This window comes from Octodon degus, unplaced genomic scaffold (genome assembly GCF_000260255.1).
Source record: "Octodon degus isolate 3935 unplaced genomic scaffold, OctDeg1.0 scaffold00043, whole genome shotgun sequence".
NCBI lineage: Eukaryota > Metazoa > Chordata > Mammalia > Rodentia > Octodontidae > Octodon > Octodon degus.
In genome coordinates this window covers 8,255,906-8,281,295 of record NW_004524619.1, presented here as the reverse complement: position 1 = coordinate 8,281,295, position 25,390 = coordinate 8,255,906, and the positions used below count along the sequence as shown (strand labels likewise).

Sequence of the window (25,390 nt, the reverse complement as noted above, 5' to 3'; positions counted from 1 at the left end):
AGGCCAGTTGTCACAATATTGGCATCTGGGGCTTTTTTGAAAGCTCACAAGAATTCTAAGACATTGACAGTAGAATATTAATCCAAGCACTACCCCCCTTTGTAGAAGTGGGCATTGAACCCCACTGTGATGTGGGTGGTGACATTCTCTCTCTCAACTGCTTCCTGGCCTTTTTTCTTCTCTTTTGTTTCCTTTCTTTTGGTTTCCTTCCATTCCCTTCCCTCACACTTCCTTTCTTTCTCTTTCCTTTTCTCTTCTGACATATGGTTTCACCAAGCTGGGCTCAACAGTGCTGTCCCTCTGCCCCAGCCTCCCAGATTTCCAAGACTGTAGGCTGGTGTGACCGCTGCCACCTCATCACAGGCCCTACTAAGTCCTGGGTGGTGTGATGGTGCAGGTTCTATGCCCACGAGGCTAGCCTTGGATTTAAATACACCCCCTTTACAGATGGAAACACTAAGGCTTAGAAAGATTAGCAACTCACCTTACATCTCTAGTCAGCAGAGCTGGATTCTTACACCCCCAGTCTGAGCCCAGAGATAATTCTCCAGCTTTTGCCCTTCCTGCTACCCTGTGCAAGCCTGTGTGGGAGACCCCCCAAGCAGTATGGACAGGTGGTGCTTGGCTGAGGAAGCTGATGACTCAGCCAGGTTTCATCTGCATAAGCAGAATCTCCAGGGTAAGAGGCCAGTGGAGAGATAAGATTGCCCAGATTCCTTTCGGTTGAAGTTGTCACACCCTTAGGCCCAGCCTGTGTCCTCAGGCTTCACTTGTTTTCCTCCTGTGGCACCACGTGCCTGGTCAGTTGTTTCTGTTCCAATCAGAGAACATCAAATGTGTCTATATTCCCATCCCCCCAAGTCAGTGGGCTCTCTGAACAGGGACTTATTTGGGGGCAGGGGATTCCTTCCAGCTGGTTTCCTTTTCCATTCCTGTTCATAACCAATGAAAGCCTTGCATTCATTTATCTCAGACTTCACTGTGATGTGGGTGGTGACATTCTCTCTCTCAGAACTACTAAGAGAACAGTGTAGTTTTAAAATCCTTTGGTTATAAGTATTCATTCCCCCTTTGTTTTTTTCCTTACCACCAGCGATGCAAATTCAGTGTTATTGAATATCCAGGAAAAAAATGCATAGCCAGTCACAGGAAGGTGTCCCAAGCTCCTGATGGAACTTGTGGAATGCTCTGGTTTTGAAATATGGCCAAATTTGAAACTGTGTGTCTTGGGACAGATTCTTAGCCTTTTTGATCCTAAGTTACTTCACTAGAATAGGAGCTCTCCTGACTTTCCTGAGAGTTAGCTAAATAAGATATGTGAAAATGCTTTCCAAACTGCAAAACTGTGTGAACAAGAGGCAAAGTTATTCTTGAGGAAGAGTTCTGAATGTCTAAGATCTTTTTGTTCCTTTTCTCCTGCTTTGTTTTGTCACTAATGACTCCCCAAAGAGACTGCTACACAACAGTTATCTCAGCAGATCTGTGGGCCTGGACACTGTGTTGTGAATTAACATCTCTGGAGGGGGCAATTAAAAATTGGCTCGGGAAAGAACTGAGGTACTGGTGCTCTTTATAGAAATCCATGTGATTCTTATGTGCAGGCAGGATTGAAGAATATTAAACTCTTGGGTTCCACTGTAGCTGTTGCCTGCTTAGCATTCGCACGATTTTGGCAGCCTGACGTCCCTATACTTCTCTCTGTAGCAAAATCGGACTGAGAAAGTATTCATCTACCTACAAGTAAGGGTTCAGTGGGTAACTGAAGTGTTCCAAGCTTCAGGATACACACATTATAGTCTGCCCTCCATGGCCCAGAAGCTGAGCCTCCTGTCTGAACATGTTGGCTTGTCACCATAGAGAATTCTTGCAGGACACAGAGAGCTGGCATGTGGACTGTACCACAAATTGTTGACTTGTGAATGACAGTGCCACAGACCTTTGCTGTTTCCTCCACTTATAGACAGACTTTCAAACGAATAAACAAAAAGGTCTGAATATATTCCTTCTTAGACAAAAGAGCCTCCAGCCCGTGTCTGTGGTGTCTGATTTTTAGCTTATCTTTGGGTACCTGCATCTGTCTCGTAGGCAATAATGACTACCTACAAGTAGGTAGCCACACATGAGTGTGGCTCACCTCTTGTGCTTAAAGGTTGCTCTTTCCTAGTGCTCTCTGCTGCCACACATACTAGAACAAAATGCAAATGATATGCATGCAAATTAAGAGCAAAATACAGTTTCATTCAGGAAGGGCATCTGCTACATAGCAAGACACGCAGCAGATTACTGGGCAAACAGTGAGCCTTCACTCTCTCCCCATTTCATCTCTTTTCTTTCTCCCTGTGAGCAATGGCTCAGAGTTCACACAACAGAGCAGGACCCTCCCTTGCATACAAGGTGCCATTTGTTAGATAAGGGGGACAAGTGTGAGTTTTAGGACATCAGGTAGATGGAAGGAATCATTGAAATAAATTTGGTGCAAGCCCCAAGAAAAGATCAACAGCCTACATAAAACAGGTAGAGAAATAAATCCTCACTGAAGGATGAAAGAGGGCTGTTGCTTTTTATCAAATACCATAAACTTGCAATTTGCTCTGGGGTCTTACTTTTACCAAATGTTCATGTGGTTTCTGGGAAAGGCCAGATGGTCTTCCTTTCTATATCTTTTGATATATTTGGTTCTTTGTATATCTAATTATGTTGGAAGGCATGGAGGCCAGTTGAACACACCTGGCCTTTGGATTGGAGGCAAATAGACTGCTCAATAATAATTCATTTTTGCTTTTCACTTTTGCTTTGGAGATACCAACAGGGCCTATCTCTCTTGGCTATTAGCTATTTCTCTCTGTCTGTCTGTCTGTCTGTCTGTCTGTCTGTCTGTCTCTCTCTGTCCTTATTTACATCTGTGTGAGGTTTTTTTGTTTTGTTTTGTTTTAGATTTTGTGTGTGTGTGTGTGTGCTTAGTGCCACATGCTTGAGCTTTTTTCACCCTCTGTGTCCATATTTTCCCCATGGCTTGTGGTACATGCCTAGGTCCCTCTGCCCCACATGTTCATTCACATGATTGAGTTGTGTGAACTCTGCTGTGGTGGAACCTTCTACAGTCTGAATCGCCTTTCCAAACGTTGAATTAAGACCTAGACTCTTCCAACCCCTGTGTATGCAGGGGACAGGGAGCTGTCCCAACTTTGGTAACCAACTACATCTCAGCACATGGCCTTGTCTTGGTGACCAAAGGGTGTTGAAGGAGAGATCTGTTATGTGTGCAAAGCTTCTGTCTTCGTGCCACTGTCCCCTGAAGCCTGCAGCAATGAATATCATGGCTCGCTGGCTTCCCATTGACCCATTCATATTTACCCCAGTGTGCTTTGTTAGGGGTGGTGTGGAGTAGAACAGGGAGGCAGCTTGGCTTTGTCATGGGTGCCTCAGGGATATACTTTCTGAGCTGCGGAAGCTTGGAGACCTCACTGGACTGTTGTGTGAAATTCTGAAGCTACTCCTCGAGAATCCTGATTACCACTCTCATCTTCACTATGATGGTAACTGATCTCATTAATGGAAAATTAACTAAGGCAGAGCATTATTCCAAGCAGTTAATGCGTACTGCCTTAATTGACTCCTGTAGAAACTCCAGGAAGCAACTACTATCATATTACCACTTGACAAGAACCAAAGTAAGAGCTCCAAGCATTTCAATAACTTGTCAAGTCTACCTACAAAAGTGAGCCAGGGAGCTGGAATTTGAACTCATGCCTCTCACATTCCAGAACATGTCCACCTAATCGCTGCTGTTCTTTGTCCATAGATAGAGCAGACTATAATATTTTCCAAACAGATTTTTACACATTCGCATTTGTTCTTCCTCAAGATTGGCAAAGAAAGCCTTGCAATCAAACTTGGTAACTAAAATAATCTAATCTAGTCCAGGAGTCCTTAATAGTAGTGGGTTATCCGTAGGACTGGCAAAGTCAGAAATTGTTGACTTGAGCCTTTTACAGCTCAGCATATTAATATGGCTTTACTTTTTAGACCTCATTTTTATACTTTTCTGCTGAATGGTTAAGACCAAGATAAAGCAAGACCTATATAACCAGAAATATAACTTTTATATCTGCCAAGGTCAGTCAAATCCCCTCAGGATTTACTCTGTACCACAGTTTATAGATCCTTTGTCAGTGTCAGCCATGTGGATGAGTCACGGCCATTGCTTGACCAATTTGCTCTCTGTGAAAGCCTGAGAGAATGTTTTCTCTCCATGTGATTCTCCTTAGACACACTCTGCATCGTCAATCACTTTCCTCTGTGGCCCTATAATCTCCTTGATCAGGAAATTTGGGACATCACTCAGTTACAGGATGTTATAGTACAGGTTCTCTTATGTCCTGAGTCCTTACTGACCTATGTTCCTGAATTCACGCACCTACAATATTTTAAATGGCAAAAGAATACCTATCTCTGACAAAACTAAACAAAAAAGGGAATATAAATAAAAGATCATTTTGTCTCTGTATATACAAAATAGGATAGATATACAGCTACTCTCTCTTAATTCAATAAGAAGAAAGATTTGTACTAATAGTGTTTGGAGAAGATATCATATCTGCATCTTGTACTATGAATAACCACTCTGAAGACAACAATATGCAATGTATTAATTATTGAAATTGTCCTACTAATCGGTTTTGAAACTATCCCATTGCTATTTGTTTCTCAATAAAATTAATAAAAAAAGAAACTTGGTGACCTGTATATCAGCTATGACTTGGTTCTGCTACAAATAATATAAAAATCCTAAATTATAAGGAATTAAAGAATATAGTAGTCTTTTCTTAAGTGAAGGAAGTTTGAAAATTCTAATTTGGGAGCCTAATAGTTCATTATAGAACCAGAACCACAACTTTTTATCTACCTTTCTGCAAGTTGGCTTTTGCATTCAAGCTTACTTAATGCTCTTGTGTAGCCATCAACTTCAGCTCTCATCTGCTGCCCTGGTCAAAAGTAGAATTCAAAGAAATCTGCAATACTAAAAGGCCAACTATTTTCTTTACTAAAATTTATTTTAATCAATTTATAAATATAGTAAGCAGTCTCTAGTACAATACTTCTGCTTAAATAAATTGGCTTACCTCACTGCAAAGGAACTTGGGAAATGTACATATTGAAAAGTCAGACTTCTGCTTGCCAGAAGAGAAAGCAGACACTGGGAGAGTCCCCTTCATCTCCAGCATGTCCTAGTTTACTTCAAAGCATGTGAGTCCTCTGACTTCCTGTGGGATCCACTCCAGAAATCCTCAGGAGATGGGGCTGTGCTCACAGCTCCTCGTCTCTCTGCTGCCTCACAAGCCCGAGGCAGTGAGTGCCAAGCACACATGGTCAAAGCCACCATCAAACTCTTGAGTGTGTGCCTGCCTGACCCCGGACAAGGAGAGTGGTCATGCTCAGTACAGCTCCTGGAGGTGCTTTCTGCTGACAGCAACCCCTGCGCTCCCCAGGTGCTGCCGTTTACCAAGCCTCAGGGGTGTGTCTGCATGGTGCTAGGCGTACTGCTAGCAGTACTTTGGTGTGCTTGTCACAAGATATAGATGTGGTTTTATGAACATACAGAGCCTCAGGAGGCTCCGCAGTAGCCAAGTTTCTGGTCTCCAATGGATCTACTGTGAACTGATTCCTAAAGCAGAAGCCAGCTGTTTCCTTCTATGGCCTACTCCAAGACACAAAGGAAATCTTTTATTTTCTGTGTGGGATAACCTTGTGATTCCATTTGCCCCTGCAAAACAAAGCTAATTTTCATGGAAGGTCCAGGTGAACGGGCAGACAAGCGAACAGCTAGGTGCATTTATGTTACGAGACACACCATGACTTTGGTCCACAGCAATGCAAGTATGGCTGGAACAGCAATGCTCCCCCCTGCAAGGAGACAGGCCCTGCTGAGACGCTAGGAGATTGCTGAGCTCTCAAGGTCAAGCTTCTTCAGAGGACTCTCTTAGTTTCTTCTTGTTAAATCAGATCTGCTCTCCAGTAGGGCAGGAAGCTGTTCTTCCTTTAGGTTTACAGGTGGCACCTAGTATTTAACAAGTCAAAGCAGCACCTCTAAATTTGACCACAGTGGGGTATATGTTTAGTAAAAATGAGTCCAGTTCATGCCTGCAAGGCATTGGACGGTCTAACAGGGACGGGGAGAAGCCAGTCCACAAGGAAATGCAAGGGGAGTGTTTTACTCCCATTACCATTCCATGAGGGACTTAAACAGGAACTTGCACCCGGTCTTCAACACAGACAAGGGAAGCTCTGAGGAGATGAGCTGATGCTCAGGCATCCACGTAGATAAAACTCTTTTGAAGTTCTCCAGGTGATTCTAAGTGGTGGCCAGGGATTGCCAATCCTCATGTTAAGCAAATGACAAGGTATATACTCACAGCTGTCCTGAGGAATTAAGATTACTTCATAATTTATAGATCCTTTTGATGTGGTGCCATCCCTTGGAGATCCTTTAGGAGGCAAGAGATCTCTTGGAAATCCATGTTTAAGAAGTGCTTAAAAGGCTCAGCTTTAAAGTATGCGAAGGGCTGGGGTTGCAGTGGTAGAAGGCCCTGAGGTGGAGCCTCACAGCAACAAACCTTAATGACTGAAGTGGGAGAGACTGGACTGGTGAATAACTCACCCACCACACTTCTTCATGTGGTCATGCCCTGGGCTATCAATTCACCTTTCAGAGCCTGCATTTTCTATCCTATGAAATATCCTCATCTTCCTGACCTCGGAGTTAATGCCAACATTTCCAGCAGAAAATAATTCTTTCTTATTGGTATTGCCCAAGAGGTGGTTGAGGCTATTATCTATTTTTTTTTTTTTCAAAAAATATTATTAACACTGACAACAGAAGGTGTGGCTCAGGTGCTGTTTTGGTTTGATCTGCAGGCAGTAAGTCTCTTTATGGTTTCCATTTGGTGCTCCACAGTGGCCCCTGTGTGCTGGGTTCCTGAGCCACACAGCCACCTGCCAATGATGGATGCTCATTATTTAAATTGGCTTTTCATGATTTCTGGTGAGAAGGTTCAAAGGCGATGAGGCGGGGGGGAGGTCAGTTCAGAGGCGTTAGAGGTGTCCTGCCCTGCCGATCGGTAGACACTGCGCTGTGCCAGGGAGAAGCTGCCGTGGAATAGGGCTCAGGGTAGCAGGAGAGAAGGGGTCTTCTGTTCACAGTTGTGTCAACAGCCGCGCTGTCCACAGGCCTGGCTTCCGAGATGTAAGTATGAGTTAGGGCGTCCCATGGTGACACTCCCTTTGTTAAGAATTTCCTATATTCCCGCTCTGTGCCCTTGCACTTGCAATTAAAGCTGCCCCTAGAGAACATATTTTATAGCTCAACAAAGAACGCATATTTCTAAATGAAACCTTAGTGAGTCATTTTGCTTCTCAGGGTTCAGAATGGCTTAATTATGTCCCAAGATGGGTCTTTATGTCAAATGCCTCCCTGGCTCTGCTTCTGGAGGTGTGTTAGCAAATATTAACTTATTTTAAGATTGATTTTAGGCTAATCCTGTAGCCAAAGTAAGCTTATTTAATGAATCATTGCAGGTAAATTATCTGGCCTCGTGGAAAACAGTAGGTGTTTAATAAGTGTTGATGGCTATCCACCACTGTTGGTAACCAGTGTAAATGAGCTGAGCTTACAACTTTGAAATTCAACCTGGTAATTCTTAGAAAAAAATAATCACTACATATTTTTACTTGTGGTTTTTGTCTAGTTGTAAAAGAAAGATATCAGCAAAATCATTATGCACAAGTCTTAATGCCATGGGCCCTGACACTGGAGGTTTTACCCAGCCCGGGGTCACAGGGCTAAAGGCTTTGTTTGTGTTGCTTTGCACTTCTGCTTCAGAGACCAAATTTGCCTTCTGTCAAAATGTCAAAGAGCCCGCCTGGGGAGCCCAGCGAAGACGCTAATGACAAGGTCTTGGGCTGCAGGCCCAACCCCTGCTGAAGTGGTCTGGTGGTGATGTCATGGGGATTAGTGCATGTTATCTGTAATGGAATAAATTCTTGCTGTGAGTCTCGGGCTGAGCATGCTTCTCAGGCTTATTTTAGAGCTGAATGAAAGCAGGCAATTATCATGTTCCTTAACTATAATCAGCTGAACAGGATACAGGTAGCCACAGAATGGAGTTATTTAAAACAGTAACAGAGTCACTTCAAAAAGGGTAATAATCTGGAAGACTCTGCACCATCTATTTAGAGCTGTCTACTTGTGGAAAAGACAGGGAAGCCTTGCTTTGTAACCTTCTCAAGGGCAATAGTATCAGAAAGTCTACTCTAAAAAATAAAAGGAAGAGACTCTGATCTAAACACTGCTCCCAAGAAATTTAACTTGGCCCCAGTGGGTAGGCCTAAATTTTGGAACTGATCCAGGGAGAATCCTGAGGTTCCCACCACCTGTCCATCTCGGTGGTTACCATGGCAAAGGACACTTGCAGCCTAGCCGGCTGATCTTGTGAGCCACTTAGTCCGTGCTGTCCGGGAGACTCCTAGGTGTTAACCTGGCTTCAGACACAAGTTGATTCTGGATATTGGTTGTTAGGAGGCCTTACCTTAGCAGCATTTCTGGGGAATGCCAATCAGATCCTGGAATGGGGCACAAGGTCTGAAATGTAAGTATTTCTGAGAATCTTTGAGGCTTTGCTTTTGAACAAAAATGGAACTGAGATAAATTCAGCTTGCCCCTCTCCCAAGCAAGTATGGTTACTAGGATTAGCTGGGTAAACTTGGGCGCATTATTTGAGTGGCTGAGATTTGGTTTATTCCTCTGGAAAATGAGGATGATTAGAATCTGTGTTGTAAGGATGTGCTTAAAAGAGTGCTTTGTTTACAGTGGTTACATGGAGCTCAGCAGACATTGGCTGTAGTTTCCGTGTCTTTGGCTAGGAGCCCAGGGACAGAAGTTCTTGTGGCATCACCTAATGACCCCTCACAGCTTCTCAATAGGCCTTGAACTGCAGTAATAAGCATGGATTTCACTCCACGTTTCATATGCCAATGAGCTAAGAAAACAGGAGAGCTGTCCATCTTCCAGCCAGCTGGGTAAAGCCTGGATTGGTTCCCACTACATTTAACACCATGTCATTAATTAATAGCAGCAATGAAAACTACACTAATGATGATAACAGCAGCTGCAGCTCTGCCTTCTGTTAAGTGCCAGGCACTATCTAAATGCAGCGTGTAGATGAGGTCCTTTCATCCTCACGACACCATCAGGGTGAGTTATGATGCTCCCCATTTCACAAATAGGTAGCTCATTTTTTTCCCAAGAAAGTTGAAAAAAAATATACATGGACAAGTTAAGATTTGACCCCAGGCATTAAGTTCAAAACTTTTAATTATTGTGTCACACTGCTGTCATGTTGTGTCACACTGCTAGAAATAGGACTGCATTAAGAGCCTAAACTCTAACCTAGAGTGGTTAGAGGGTGCCAAGGCTCCCCCTTGCCCCTCCCAGAACCAATTCAGGAGTGGAAGCAGGCTGGGCAACTGGGGCAGTGTCACAGCTGTGTCACTGGTGAGAAATTTGTGTAGGAGTGGCACCAACTCTACTGCTTGATCGGTTCACAGTTTTTATTTCTGTTTTCATAAGCAAAGCTTCTTGCTTGCATCAGCATTAGGAAGAAAGCCAGAGGATAAGGAAGAAGAAATATTTTGAAGGCTTTGGGGACCAGATAGGAGATTGTGTGACCACTGGAATTGGTCTTTGTCATCCAAGGAATCTGTGTGCTGCTATGTTAGGCTGGCTTCCTTTTGGTCAAATGTGGCCAGTTTTCTATCTGGCACCCATAGGTGGTCTTTGTTTAACCTTGTGCCACCTTATATGTGAGACAGGACCACCTTTGCATCACATTTTACTTGTTCTCAGTTCTGTCACCACTTATTCACAATGTGCACAGTGAGGTAATCGTTTACACATTTGGCCTCTGTAAACTGAATCCATGTACCATGCAGAATGCCTTGCTAGGTGCTAGGTGTAAGCCTAAGACAAGTCCTACAGGTCTTCTCACGGGGAACCTTTATTTTAGGGCTCTTTCCTAGCACCATAATAAGGGCACTCGGCATTAAGCACTGTGTTCTTCTAGAAGAGAATTCCTGTGGGAAGAATTTCAGGCAGATGTTTAGGAGTAACTGAATTAAACCATTGAAAATGTTGTGTGACAGCTTCTAGGTCAGGCTGGTTCTTAGGTGACTCTGCTAGGGACTGCTGGAATGGTAGGAAGAAGATGAGGTGGGGGGTGGGCAGTCAAATGGGGTCTCCTTTGGCTACAACATCTGAATATGGAATGAGGCCCTTGTTCTATATAAATGTTACAAATGCATCCAAAACTCCCATTCATATTTACATTGTACAGTAGTGGTAGAGAATTAAAACACCTCCGTGATAGAGGAAAACATGGTTGCCATTGCGTGAAGACCACAGTTGGGATGACAGTGACAGTTTTGTCACCAATCGATTTTAAACAGTCCGTTTCCTTGTCTCATAAGCTGCGCTGCTTCAGAAGTAAAATGCAATCATGTGTTGTGGTGGTGGCAGCATGTGGGGCAGGGTGTAGCTGGAGATTACAGGCACACCTTGGTACTCTACTGCTTTGAAATTCATCTAGTTTCATACATCTGGATGCAGCAATTTTGTCCTAGAAGTCGTTGCTTGCTTGGTCTAGACCTGCAAGCTAGAACTTGCTGTCCTGGCCAGCCCAAACAATTTGATACCCATTGCTTTTGTTCCCCCTTGCCCCTCCCAGAACCAATTCATGACGTGCACCAAGGTACCATTGTACACACAGTGGGCCCGCTGGCTCCTCACGAATTGTCCAAATGCAGGGTTTTCTTATTCCAGGCCTATTTCCTACTGTTTGAGAAAACCAGATGTTCTTGCTATTTTTTAACCCAAATTGGCCTCTCCCAGGCCTCATCCATCATGATTCCACCCAAGGGCCCAAATCTAGCTCACATCAGTGTATTTCCTTTGGACTGTCTCGATCCATGTGAGCCATCCTTTTAGACCTCATCGAGTGAGGGGGCTTCTTGTGTCACCCGGTCCTTCCCGATGCCTTCATTCTCATTGTTCTTCAAGTTCCATGTGGGGACATGACTGTCTCCAGCTGTGGACTCTGCCACGTTCCACACAAGCCACTCACACCTTGGTAGGCTCACACTGTGCTGTGGCTGTTATGCTCCAAGGCTGGCCTGCTGGGCCTGCTAACACATGGTAGCCTTGGTCTCCACGTCTTCTCCCTTTGCTAAGCTTCTGTCTATCCTCTCCTGCAGAATTACCCTTTATGACTACCAAGCCATGTGCAGAGCCAACAAGGAGAGCAGCGACAGTGCCCATGGGCTCCTGGATGTGAGTACAATGCCCCAGCTCAGAAAGCAGCTGCTCATTGCTGTCTTTATCTCTGTGATCCTATATCCTTCCTTAGGATAATCGAGTCTATCTGTTTTCAAAACCATCCATGTTTCAAGGTATCACCTGACTTCATTTATTAAGAAAGAGTACTTCTGTTTCAACCTAAACTTGGTGATTACGTGAAAGAAGCACAGGTCCTAAATCTTCCATGGGTTGATGCAGTAGCCCCCTTTTGAAGGATGGCAGAGCAGGAAATTTTTGTCAAGTCACTTGTTGTTAGTTAGAAGAGAATTTGGCTTATTTCAATAGAAATCTTTTTGGCCTAGAATACTGTAGGGCTCTTGCCTGATGAGCCCATTCCCATATCGATGGCAGGTATTCTCCCTGCTCATGCTGCTGCGGTATTGAAGGGGGACCTCCCTGGAGCTGGTGCCATCGGTGATGTCACAAGTGAAGATCAGTCAGCACCATATTGATACAGGAACTGGCTTTCACATTGATGGATATTAACTCTGACAGTTGACTCTCAGATCAAAATTTAACAACTGGCAATGTTCGAGCTGGGCACAGTGGCATTGGGCTAGAATTCCAGCTACTTGGGAGACTCATGCAAGAAGACTGAGTTAGAGAGCAACCTGGGCAATGAATGGAGGGAGATGCAGTCTTTAAAAGAAAGACACATACAATGGACATTTAGCCACCAATTACATAAAACACACAAACACAAACAAAACAGATACATATACCCCATTCTGGTCCACAAGTACAACCTTCACAAAGGTATGATCTTTTTAAATACTAAAAAATAAACCAAAATAAATCTTATTTCACATATAAGATTTAAAAGTGATTTCACCAAATAGCTCGGCAGATTAAAGCACCTGCTTAGGCAGACACAGGGGTTGGGAGTTTAATTCCCAGGCCTGCCATGCTGGCCCCACCCCCGGGGTGCACTGAGACAGTGATTGAGACTGGGCCTGGTGGCATGTGCCTGTAATCCCAGCACTTGGGAGGCTGCAAACAGGAGGATCACTACAGTCTGATCTACGCAGGGAGACCTTGTAGACTCTGTCCTAAAAATACAAAGAGAAATAAATAAATAGAAGTGGTTTGAGAAATACATATATACATCCATAAAAATATGATCAAAGTGAATTATTTAAAAACTGAACATTTAATGTATTTCTTCTATACTGAAAGGGCAAGAAATGATTCAGAGATAGAAATTTTCAGAGCAGTAACTAAGAGTTAGACTTTTTGAAAAATCCTGGTTTCTAGTGAAATTCTTCATTATCTTTCCAAGCTCAGCTTTCCTAACTTAGCACAAATATTTCCAGGCTTCAAATGCTCCCAAGATATGTTTTCATCATTAGACTTAAAAACTCAATAGCTTCATCCTTTTGAGTGGTAATGTGCATTTAAATATTTTAATCCCATATTTACATAATCCCTCTGTTTGCTTAGACATGGAGCCAGAGTCTAGCAGGGAATGCTTGAGAGGCTTTCTCCCCGGCCTGAGGGCCAGCTGCCTCTGTGCCAAGCCTTCTAATTCTTTTATTGATCCTCTTTCTTTTGCCCCTCATTCTCCATCTCAGCAGGTATAAAGACACAGGATTCTCCCATGGCCTGACCACTTTCTGAGAGGTGATTTTCTTTTCAGGCCATAAAATGAAATGGCAGAACCATGGAACTACAAGAGTGTATTTGGTTTTAGCAAATTGTTCCAGTTCACATCCTTATCTCACCCTCAAGATGGGAGCTAAGGGCCCTGTGATTCAGGGACTGATGTTGCAACACTCAGTTAAATCAGAGCAAGTGCTAGAGAAGGTTTGAAGTCTGGGTGGGCTGGAACTAACCCCAGTCCATTTCGTTTTGTTTTGCTTTGTTTTTGTTGTTCTGCTCATTTACTTTCTGGCCCAAAGTAGGGAAGTTTCAAGAATGCTTAGGGGAATATAAATTCATTCTTGTTTTACCTAAAAGAGGCTAATTCCACCTTTCCCCATTTGAGCTCCTACAATTAAAATGCTCAGAAGCTAGGATTAAGCAGGTCTCATTCACCTCAGAAACCAGGATTTGGCCTACACTTCAGTTCTGCGATAAAGGCAACTGTAACAGGTTCTGAGAGTTTTCTGGCCCTGACATCTGGAGTGCAGGACTGGCTGGTGTCGCTGCCTGTCTCTTGAGTCTGCCCACCGCTTGCATATCTGACATACCTAGGCAGAAAGAGCCAACAGGGGGAAGGCTTGGTGTTTTCCAGAATTCAGGAAATTGAATTATCCGTATAGGAAATATCACAGAATAAACAATCCAACTGCTTTTTCTAATTAAAATATTCTGCAATAAAGATTAGGCTGTCAATGCCTTCTTTTATAGACGAAAGAGGATTTTCTGTGAGGATTTGATCTCCTGTTTACATGGTTATTGTGTCCAAATATGTACGGGTGAGAAAAGGCAGGTTAAGTCGTGCATAATTCATGGAAGGCGTTAAAATCAAGTGTGTGTACTCTGTGCTGATTTCAGCAAATGACATCCAGTGATGTAGAACAGAAAATTCTGTGAATTACTATTTAAAATTAGTTATATGATTCCAGCCTCTCACATTAGGCTGCGAAATATTAGCCCGTTGAGAGTAAAGGTTTAAGCATCATTTCCCGAGCTTCCTTTTTTTCTCCCAGTGATAACCCTTGTATTAGACCATGTTTATTGTACTTGTAAATCACATCTTACTACAGGGAGTTCAAAGCTTTCAAATGTTAGTTTTGAGATATGATATCTAACCATTTTCTTCCTTTCGCTGGAGTGTCAGTGTTTTCTAACATGATATCCATCTCTCCAGAAGAATAACATTGTCTTTCCGTGAAGACTTAAGTTAAACTACAAACTCTGTGTGTGATACGCTGTTTTTAATGGATTGAATTCTTCCCTTCAGCCTTATAATGCCTTCCTCTCCGCTGCAAAATGGATAATGACAGAGCTTGTCTTGTAAGTACAATCCATTGCTTTTTTTTTTCCTCAAGAAAAGTATTGTTGTTTTTCTATATCTATATTAAGAAAGTAGGGACTTTGTGATTTCTAATGCTTTCAGTAACCATTAGATTTATAATTCTGGGAGATACTCTTATTGAATATCTCAAAATATGGAACATTAGGACCAGAAAATTGTCTTTCGTTGTAATTCATGATTACTCCCCATGCTCTTATGTCATTGTTTAACAGACTAACAGCTTGCAACACACAAACCAAATTTATTTATTGTAGTTACTGGTAAATTGAACATAGATGTCGGGCTGTTTTTCATGCAGCCTGGGTGGGCTGTGGTCAGAACACACTGCCGTAGCTGTCCACTGCTACTTGGGCTGTCTTGATCGGTACACAAGCTGAGGCTCCAACAGGCACCAGCTAGGGATGTGGGCTTTTCTCAGGTGTGATTTGTCTTCCCCTGTCAAACCATAGTCCTCTGTGGAGGATGCTGGATGTTTCTGTGACTTAGGTCAAACTTGGAATAGCCTGAAGATGAAAAGCTTGGCTTGCAGACCATAAATACATTACAGAAACCTAGTGGCCATGAAAGACAAGAATTCCATGGACAAGGGTGTCAGCCAGATTGAGCTAGTTGTAGCAAACTCTCTCACTGTGTCTTTGTCTGGCAGGTTTCCTACCATTCTGATTGCCTATTATACTGAAGGCAGATTCTTTCCAATTCAATAAATAGACAATGTCCCCCCCAAGACATCGTTTTTAAAATAAAGCCTATCTTAACAGTTTTTATAAATTCAAAATGGACAAGTCTCTATACCTATAAGAGATAGACAAAATACATTACTACATTACAGTTAATGGCATGCTTTTAACTGACAGGGAGCTGCTATGAGTGGTAGCCATGAGGCTGAAAAATAAATGACTTGATTTTGATCCATCTCTATTTATTTGGAAGATACTATTTTTGCATCTTTTACTAGCAGTTCAGAAATTTTCATTTTTCTAAAGTCAGATTATGGCATACTGTTACAAAAATGCATATGTGTCTGTCCCATATGTTTACAAGGGTTAAACAAGTTTCAGGGGTAGTATGAGTTTCAAAAGCAGCCTTTGTTACTATAGACCAAGGTCTTGATAGAGAAGGAATTCTATTCATATATCTGAACAAGGCAGGGGAGGCCTTTAGAAATTGATTATTTACTGTGGAATCCAACTAGATGATTAAGAGTGAATAACAAGCCAGTAACTAGAAGACTATTTCTGCCCAAACAGAGGACATTCCTCAACCAGGAATTTTGAGTATAGATAAGCCTGGCTCAGGGTTGGGCTAGTGTATTTGGAAAAATAGCCGTTCATTTATGCATTCAGTACAGGATCTCACTACGCAGCTCAGACTTGTAGTGATCCTCCTGTTTTCAGCCACTCCAGCGCTGGGATTACAGGCGTGTGCCACTACACCTGGACTCAGTCACTGGCTCAGCATGCCCTGGGGGCAGGGCCGGCATGGCATGCAGGACCACAGATCGAACCCTGATCTCTGTGTTTGCCTAAACAGGTGCTTAGTCTGCTGAGCTATCTCGCTGGCCCTAAAATAGCCATTCATAAAAAGAATAAAAGCTGAGGTGAAATGCAGTGGGATCTCATCCCAGCATTTGGATGTCTCCAAAATGTCATGTTATTCTTTCACTAAGGAAAGCATTGTTGGATAGCACAGACTGTCACTGCGCAAGCCAGCGCTGGATGACCAAGTAACATCAGGCTTTCCCACCATCTGTTTAGGTTCCTGGTGGAATTTAACCTCTGCAGTTGGTGGCACTCTGATATGACAGCGAAAGGTAAGCAGCACCTGGTTTCTGTTTCCTAGTCGGAGTGATAAACGCCGGGATCACTGGCTGCTTCTCATCAGGGATGTGCTCATGCATGAAACTGCCCGGGACAAAGTGATGACATTTTAGCTCTGTCAGCAAAGGTCACCCTGGGTTATGCGGTTCTGCTCAAGCTGATGCAAAATTCTACGGGTTCCATTCCGCCATGCTGAGTGTGTACTTTGAGCTATTGTCTTAACCAGGGCTTTGAGGGCACACAGTGCTCAGGTAAATCCTTCAGAATACTCTAAAGGGATATAGACACACCTCCTGTGCCTCAGCCTAAAGGAGTGGATGAAGACCCTATTCCTTCCCTAGCCACCCTCATAAAACATAAATAAGGTATTAGCTTTCCTCCAAAGCCTTCAGTGATGGGAGGAGTGATTAGTACAGCTCCCAGAGGCATGAGTTGTAGAATCAAGTCAATACCAGTGTGAGTCCATCTTGGAGGCTGGTCTTAAAAAAAAAAATTAGCTGATCTTTCCAAAGCTGTGTTTCGCCCTAGTAAACACAATGGGAAGAACAATATTTACCTCCCAGGGTGTGTGTGTGTGTGTGTGTGTGTGTGTGTGTGTGTATGTGTAAGCAGTGATGAGGTAAATCATGTCATGTGCTGACCACAGCAACTAGAACATAAAATGGTAGCTGTAATTAATCTCTTACGACAGTGAGGACCCTGCTAAGCATGACTGTGGTGGTGTTCGTACAGGAAACCAATGCTTCATAAGAGCACTGCCTGCTCTGTCAAATGCTGTTTCTTGGGCAGATTCTGTTCTACATTTCTTTAACTTTTTTTTTTTTTTTTTTTTTTTAGAACCGGGGATTGAACTCAGGCCCTTGCACTTTCCAGAGATCTTTAACATATTTATTCAGCAGCTCTTTTAATATTTTTTAATTTTATGTATTTAATACAGGGTCTATGGAGTCTCACTACATGGATCAGACTCATAGTGATCCTCCTTTTTTCAGCCTCCCAAGCACTGGGATTTGGGCATGTGCCTCCATGCCCAGTCTCAATCCTCATCTCAGCATGCCCTGGGGGCGAGGCAGCAAGCCAGCATTTAAACCCTGGTTCCTGCATCTGCCTGAGCAGGCACTTTAATCTGCGGAGCTAATGGGCAGGCCTCTTTTAATTTTTTAACATGAGCTCCTAGGGCAGTTGTGGCAAATCTATGGCACACATGTTGTTTGTCTTTCTTTTAATACAAAATGATACTACTACGTGACTTGTTCATTCTGAACTAAAACCTCGCTCTTCAGGTTGAATTGCAGTGGTGGTGCTTTGCAGTAAATACGTTGAGTTTGGATTGCAATTTGGGCACTGATCTCTCTCTAGAAGGGTCCCCAATACTCTCCTAGGGACAAGATTAGGATTCTTATTATTTTTAATTTTTTTAAGAGGTGGATTAATAATGTATCAAAGTTCTCCAGTTTCCTGGCAATGTCAATCTGGCATCCCTTTTTCTTCCTTTTAGAATCCCTGTCTCAGACAAAATTAGCCACCTTTCTTGTTCCTGCCTCAGCTGACACGAGGTCTTTTCACTGTTGATGCCTCAGTTTGTTTTATACTAAGATGGAATTTCCTGATAATAAGATTTAGGTCCCAACCATTGCTTCTCTCTTACCACATAACTGGGGCTTAGTATGTCACAGGTGCTTGATCTTCACCTATTGAACAGCCTAACAGGCAAGGTATGGGGGCATGCGCCTGTCATACCAGCACTTTGGAGGCTGAGGAGGAGGATTGCCATGAGTTCAAGGCCTGCCTGAACTGCGTAGTGAAACCCTGCCTCAGATGAATTAAATAAATAAACACCCTAACAATCCTTCTCGTACTTCGCATGACATTTGTCATCCTTCTCCACCCTTGCTGTGGTGGCACTAGTGTGCAGTGACAAGTACGCCTCGTCTCTCTGCGGAAAGTTTTGCCTAAGGAAGTAAACTGGAATGGGCATAGAAGTTCCTGTAAGAGGATGATCATCCACAGGGAAGTTATGAGCACAAATAATGGTGACCCTTTAAATGTCGAGTAATAAGGGTATTTAAAAATACACTCCGGAAGGCATAGGCACCATTTCTGTAAGCTGAATGAAATAAGAACTGGCTCACATAGTTGGGTGCAGTGGCGTACACCTAGAGTTCCAGCTACTCGGGCACTTGAGACAAGATTATCACTTCAGCTCAGGAGTCAGGTACTAAGCTGGGCAACATCGTGAGAGACTGCCCTCCTTACACCCTCCCCACCAGCACCCACCACAAAACCCCTACAATACTAAGTAATATAGCAAAATAAAACTCAGAATACAAACTACATATGCGCCAGAACAAAATAAATATAAATCCCAAAGCCAGTGTAAGGAGGGAGAAGGTTCAGGCCCCAGAATATTGACTTGCAAGGGTTCTTCATTCTAAATTTACTATTCTCTCACTGAAGACCCAGAGCTGAGGCATACATCTACATTTTAGCTAAAAATGGAATCCATAATTACACTGTTTATCTGCTTCGTTTCCTTAATGAAGGGGCCTGTGGAAGCCCATTTCTGCTTGATTATCACAAAGGCATAATTTTGAAGAAGTTGCACAAAGAGAACAGGGTTTTCCGGCACCCGCTTATGAATGGGGATGCGTTCACAGAAACAAAGGAAGAGGAAAGCTTTTCAAATGGCAAATCTATTCATTCTCAATTGTCGGCACATAATTACTGTGAACTCAAGTTAGTTATTCTCATCAGGGACGTTTGTTGCTAAGGCAGAATTAGAGAAATTCAATTGTGTGCATGCTCCACTGGGTGCCTCATTGTGAGTGAGTGATAGGTCGCGGTGACTTAAGCATTACATATGTAGCCCAACTGGGGTGAGAAGCACAAGAGCCTTGGCTCTGGGATGTGACAGTACAGACGCACATCTGGTCTTTCCACTCATTGCAGCTTTCATGAATGGTGAAGTGCAGCTTCAGGCGAGCATGTTCATGTCTCTGAGCTTTAGCTGCTTCATCTGCAAAGTGGGGGATGAGCAGAGCCTTGCTCATTGTGCATCGATGAGGGCTGCAGTCATAGAACCAGCCTAGCACAGCACTTGCTGTCTAGAAAATGCTCAGTGAGTCTACTGGTCAGGTACATGATGATTGTGGGCTACCGGGTGGTAGCTCAGTGACAGAGCTCTTGCCTAGCACGTGCAAGCCCCAGGTTCAGTCCCTAGTAACTCAAATGAGAAGTGATAATAGTGAGATTTTTCCCTCCTGGGGCTCAGGCGGGCTGTGCGTGCTTTCTGAACCTCAATCATCCCTTATGTCAAAAGAAGGACCTAGCCTAGTGAGCACTGTCAGCCTTATGTACATGTATCTTCATAACATTGTGGAGTGCTGAATGCCTAGAATTAAAAACAGTAGTCTATAGATTGCAAGAAGCTGGGATATTGGTTGCCAGTAGTGCCTGCTAAATAGGTAGGGTGTTTTTCATAGCATTATAAATGAAGAGAGGCTTGTGTGACTTAGATTAAGGCAGAATTAAAGAAATTCTGCCATGGCTCTGTATGATTCTTCATGTTTCCCAAAAGAACATCAAACAACTTCCAGCCAATCTGTAGTCACACTCCTTGTAGACTCAACCATTTATCACCACATCAACATAAGCACCCCACAACTGTCAAAGGAAAAAGAATTTCAACTCCAGAAAGAACCAGAGCCAGAGGAGTCTTGCCACTGAGAGTGCTGGACTCGTTCCATTCTAACCAGGCCTACACAATTAGAATTACGGATAGAGAAATTATCAGGCTCATTTAAATCACGTTTGCTTCTTCTCGCTGCCTGCCTCAAAGCCCTTTCTCGATATCCTCTGTTGGCCCAACTTCACAAAGCACTGCAACCTCCAAGAACTGGGGCTGGATAGCTCACATTCTAAATTGTGGACTGTGCCACATACCTATTGGATAAATTTAGACAATATAATCCTAGATAGTCTTCACTCAGTATTTGCAAGCAAAAATAATTATACCTCATCTACTTGCCAATTTTGTCATGTATTGCTATTAAGTAAAGTAATAGGAACAAGGCAGAATAATAGCTGGCACACAGTGATTTCTTAATAAATTTAGCTGTTAACACTGTCAAGTTTTTTGTGTACACCAATGGCAGGCATATTCTGAATTTGCTTATAATCCATGCTGCTTTGTACTTAATCTTTATCTCAATTTAATGGACTTGCATTTTGAAATTCAAACACTTTAAATGCAAGAAGGAAACTTCTTAAATTGAAAGTCAGAATCACTTGCTGTACATATGAGCCAATTGTTAGAATAAGAACTGTGGAAATAAAAAACCTCTCCAAATTGTAGCTGATAGCGTGTAGTTGGTCCCTCGCCTCCCCAAGCTGAAAGGAAAGAATCAAAAGAAAAAAAAAATAGAAACTAAAGGTAGTAAAGACTCCTTAATATCATGCAATCATGTCTTCCATGCAAACAGGCATTGAAAAAGACCTGGTAGGAGAATGGGGCTCCTACCAGGTATCCCTCAAGGTGGTGACATGAGCCTGAACCACAGCCAGCTACCTCAACTACCAGAAAGGCAGGCAGCTTGTTTTGGGAGTTCTCACTCACATTTCTTGTCTATTGTGTTTGTTTGATAAAAAACATCATTCTGGAGACTTATGGCTGTGTTCAGCAGGCATTTAATGACCCTCCAATGAGGCAGCACAACTGGGCAAAGAAGCACAGTTTCTGGGACTTGGGCCTTTGGGAAGACAGAAGCATACAACCATACAACCAATGGAATCAGAGAGGCAGCTATTTCCTTGAAATTCCTAACCCAAAAGAAGTGTCTCCAAAGATTGGAGGTGTGAGGACTCTTGGAAGTACCATAGGCAGCAGAGGATAAAGGTGCAGGAAGAGCACACACTCGGATAGCACCCTGTGCCAACAGCTTTCATTCAGTGCTCAATCGCATGAACTTGGTACTGTCATGCCCATTTTGCAGATGAGAACGTGTGTAACATTTAAAAAACAGTGTTAAACATCAGTGGAAGTATTCACAACTCTTAGAATTTATGCTTTTAGCTACTAAACATGTAGCCCAGCTTCTGAGACATCAATGATGCTAACAGTCATAATAGGAGTTTGTGAAGAATCTGTGTTCACCTGTGTGTGCAAAAATAAAAAAAAAAGGTGAGTGTCCTTCACTGTTAAAACCTACATATACATTTCTCCATTTATTCCTCAGAATAATCCTATGAGGTTCCCAGAGGTGACTTCTTCCCTCTGTGTCAGTGACCAGTTCCTGAAATCATGTGTCTGTCTAGAAAACCTGGAGGGCCTGCTTCCTTTTGTTCTAAATAAGAAAAATTGCAATGCATTACATTTCGAGACCCTAGTTTCCTCCAAAGAACTACAGCTCAAAAAAATCCTTTGCTAACAAACCATTATATTGGGGTACAGATTCTTAAAGTATGATTTCCAGGTCATGGTTGTTTTGGAAGAGTTGTTTTGTGGGTGGTCCCATTGACCTGTTAGAGTCCACAGTATCCCCGGGGGACAGTTTACCATGCTTCTGCCATCTAACAAGAAACATATAATTTGATAGAGTATATTTCACCAATCACTGCATTGAAACGTATTGGAATTGAATATATATTCTTTTTCTTTTTCTTCTTTGTGTACACCAGTTAGAGACTTTATAAAGAATTTGGGTATTAGAATCTACAAGCTCTTTATTAGGAAAATATGCTAGAGTAGACATCATGTGAAGCACCCCCACCCCACTGGTATCCCGATCTTACAGATGAGAATACTGAGGATTAGCTAAAAGCAGAAGAGCAGGTCTTTGTTCTCCCAACTTCTCTTCTATGAATCCCCTCACCCTTATCAAGTGTGCTGTAATAACTGTCACTCATTTTAATGTCCCAGAGCCTTATTAAAATGCTTGTGCTTTTTGTTGTCATTGCTGTTACCGTTACCTGACATTTCCTTAGCACTCTCCATGTCCCAAGTGTGTACAAAGCACTCAGCAAGTAATGTTTAATTTCCTTCTCACATTCACCTCTGAGAGAACTTTATTATCTCCAGTTTAGAAAAATGAAAACTAAGACATGGGTTTGGGATCTTGTCCACTGGATGTGACTCATCTAAATAATGCAATCAACCGCTAAATCATTACCCAGCGCCTACTGTGTGTTCATCCACATTCCAGGGTTATTTAGTGCTTTAAAACCAACACAGCATATTATTGGACAAGGAACTTTATAATAGTAGGATTTGGTTCATGGCTGTACTTCAAAGACATTACGTATTTTACTATTTCATATTTCAGTTCGCTTTCTATAATAAAACCATGCAATTTCATCATGACCTTTGTCTCACCCTAAATAATATGGTATTGGTATGACTTATATTTTATACATTTATTCAGATCTACATATGTGTTGTTGCTAAGTTCAAGTGAGCCTGAGGTTAGAAACTGATGCTGTCCCAGAAAGAATTCTTGTGATACATAAATGATAGCTGATCAAGCCAACACAACTACTTGAGGAATTATAGCTTACAGAGTTGCTTGGCAGATGAAATCATTGGACTAATTAGAAAATAATGCATTATGCTGTGCCTAGAAAAATCACAGAGCAGCAGAAGCCTGGCTGCTTGAGCTCTGGGTTGCTGAGGGCCGCCATTCACAGCATTGAGCCTGTGCACTATATCCTTAAACTTTTCTTGTCCTTCCCTCCCCCTGTCCCTGCAGCCCAGAAACTGAAACAGACCCTGGAGCCTTGTGATACTGAATATCCAGCATTTGTGTCTGAGCGCACCATCAAGGAGACCACAGGGAATATTGCTTGCGAAGACTGCTCCAAGTAAGCTATACTCAGTTTTGCTTCCTCTTCCCTGCTGTACACACGTGCACTCCCAGGCACACAGGCACTCACACAGGCACGTTTTGCTAGACGCAGGACTTTCTCAGATGGGCCAGTGGGCAGTGAATCCAGCAACATGTGTCTTGTTACATTGAAAAACATAAGACATGGCTGCCCTCTTGTGTAAAGATCTGCCACGAAGGAGTATCACATGACTGTGGTGATTATTATGTTTTCCTTATTTATGCATTTGGTACAGGGTCTCACTATGCAGCTCAAGCTCGTAGTGATCTTTCTGTTTTCAGCCTCCCTAGTGCTGAGGTTACAGGTGTGCGCCACCATGCCTGGTCTCGGTGGCCAGCTCAGCATTCCCAGGTGCAGGACCAGTGCAGCATGCAGTACCAGAGATCGAACCATGGTCCTTGTGCTTGCCTAAACAGGTCTACTGAGCTATCTCGCCTGCTCTTGATAATTATTTTGAGGTTGGTGAGCATTCAAAATGTGTGACAAAGCATCCTGAATGATAGGTATTTAGTTCAGTCTGTTGCGATGTTAGCAGAAAATGCCAGTTGGTGTCTCACCAGTTGACGGCTGGCAATTTCAGCTGTCTGAGCAATGTTCTTAAGTATGTCTATCGAGGATGCCATGCTGTCTTATGAACTATTTAGTGAAAATGATTTCTTAGCAGTTTAGTGAGCATTTTCCCTAGTTACTACTGAAATTGAGTATCTTTTAACGATTTTATTGGTTATTTGGTCTCTATGTTCCTAGTGGGCAGTTTCCTATTAGGTAGTTGGGTTCATTCTTATTGATTTGGGTGGTCTTTGTATGTCAGATATAATTTCTTTATAATTGTATACATTGTAAAGGTGTGTTCCTGTTCCTTTCGTATATTTTCTCTGCTTAATGGGTATTTTTTGAGGCAGAAGTTTACTTTTGCTTTTATTTTAATACAGCATAACTTGTTCTTTTCTTTTTGTACCTTGTGCGCTTTGTGCCTTAAATTCTTTTGCATCCTATTTAATATTGTTATCTTATATTTTTCATCTGAACACTTTAATATATTGCCTTTTACACTTAGAACTTTAATCCTTTTGGAATTTACGTGTGTGTGTGTGTATGTGTGTGTATGTGTGTGTGTGTGTGTGTGTGTGTGTGTGTATGTGTTATCAAGCAGGGTTCTGATTTAGTAGTTTTTCATATAATTGGTATAAAGTTAACTTTCACTTCTTTTTCTGTGTGACAGTGGAGGTCAGACCCAGGGCCAAGTACATGCTAGAGTTCTATCAACCTGCAGTTTTTATTGGGTAGTCTCCACTTTCCCACCAGTGTCTGACACTTGTGTCCCATCTCTATACAGATCTGTTTCCAAATGCTGTGCTTTGTGAATGCCTGTGTGAATATCATCTCTCTTTAATTACAGCTGTATAATATGACCAGATGTTGAGAATAACACATATCCTTTCCTTATCTTCTCCTAAGTTGTCTTGCCTTTTTTTTTCCCAGAACTGGGGATTGAACTTGGGCCCTTGCACTTGCCAAGCAAGTGCTTATTCTACTGAGCTATCTCCCCGGCCCTGTCTTGGATATGCTTTTTTTAAAATTTATTTTATTTTATTTATTTATTTATTTATTGGATATTCTTGACTCTAGATATCATATTAATTTTGGTGTTAGCTTGTTAATGTCCATCAATTCTGCTAAGGCTTTCTTTAAATTTCATTCAAATTTTGTTCAGTTAAACAGATTTGAAGATGTTTGCCATATTTTGATATTGAATCTTCCCATTCCCAAGCTAAGTATATTTCTTCATTTATGTCTTTTTAATTTTTAGTGTAACTTCATAATTTTATTTGTCAGATTTATACCTAGACAGCTGATGATTTTTCTTGTTTTTTGAAATGAGATACATTTAAAAACACTTTACTATTATATGAGGACATCATTGATTTCTGTGTTTGAATATCATTTAGCCAACAAATTTAGAGTGAACAGTGAATGTATGGAATCTCTTGGACTTTTTACATAGATGGTAAAATCATTGGTAAAAATTTTCCTTTGTTATCCCAATATTTAATTTATTATTTGTGTTTTATTTTACTAAGCCCATGATGTATTGTTGAATAGAATTAATGAGACTAAGCAATCATGATTCACTCCTTATTTAAAAGAATTATTTCTAATAATTCCATGTAAGGCATAATGTTTGATAAAGTCCTTATTGTTATAAATATAAATGACATAAACTTGGACAATTTTAATTATTTTTAATTGTGTAATTCAGGAGTATCTGTGCAAATGGTTATTGTTTATTTTCATATTGCTGTGAGT

The 25,390-nt window shown here is 42.1% G+C and overlaps 1 protein-coding gene across 2 annotated transcripts in view; it reads left to right on the top strand.

The window, feature by feature from the left end:
* Positions 1-25,390, top strand: part of Cacna2d3 (calcium voltage-gated channel auxiliary subunit alpha2delta 3) — a 954,216-nt gene that overhangs the window by 861,156 nt on the left and 67,670 nt on the right. For both annotated transcript variants that reach the window (XR_002821195.1, XM_023715780.1), the window contains exons 31-34: positions 11,305-11,380; positions 14,313-14,365; positions 16,142-16,197; positions 22,948-23,059. Coding sequence is in view for 1 of the 2 variants with exons in the window: in XM_023715780.1 (XP_023571548.1) it covers positions 11,305-11,380; positions 14,313-14,365; positions 16,142-16,197; positions 22,948-23,059 (297 nt within the window). In the remaining variant the exon portion in view is untranslated. The remainder of the gene's footprint in view (positions 1-11,304; positions 11,381-14,312; positions 14,366-16,141; positions 16,198-22,947; positions 23,060-25,390) is intronic.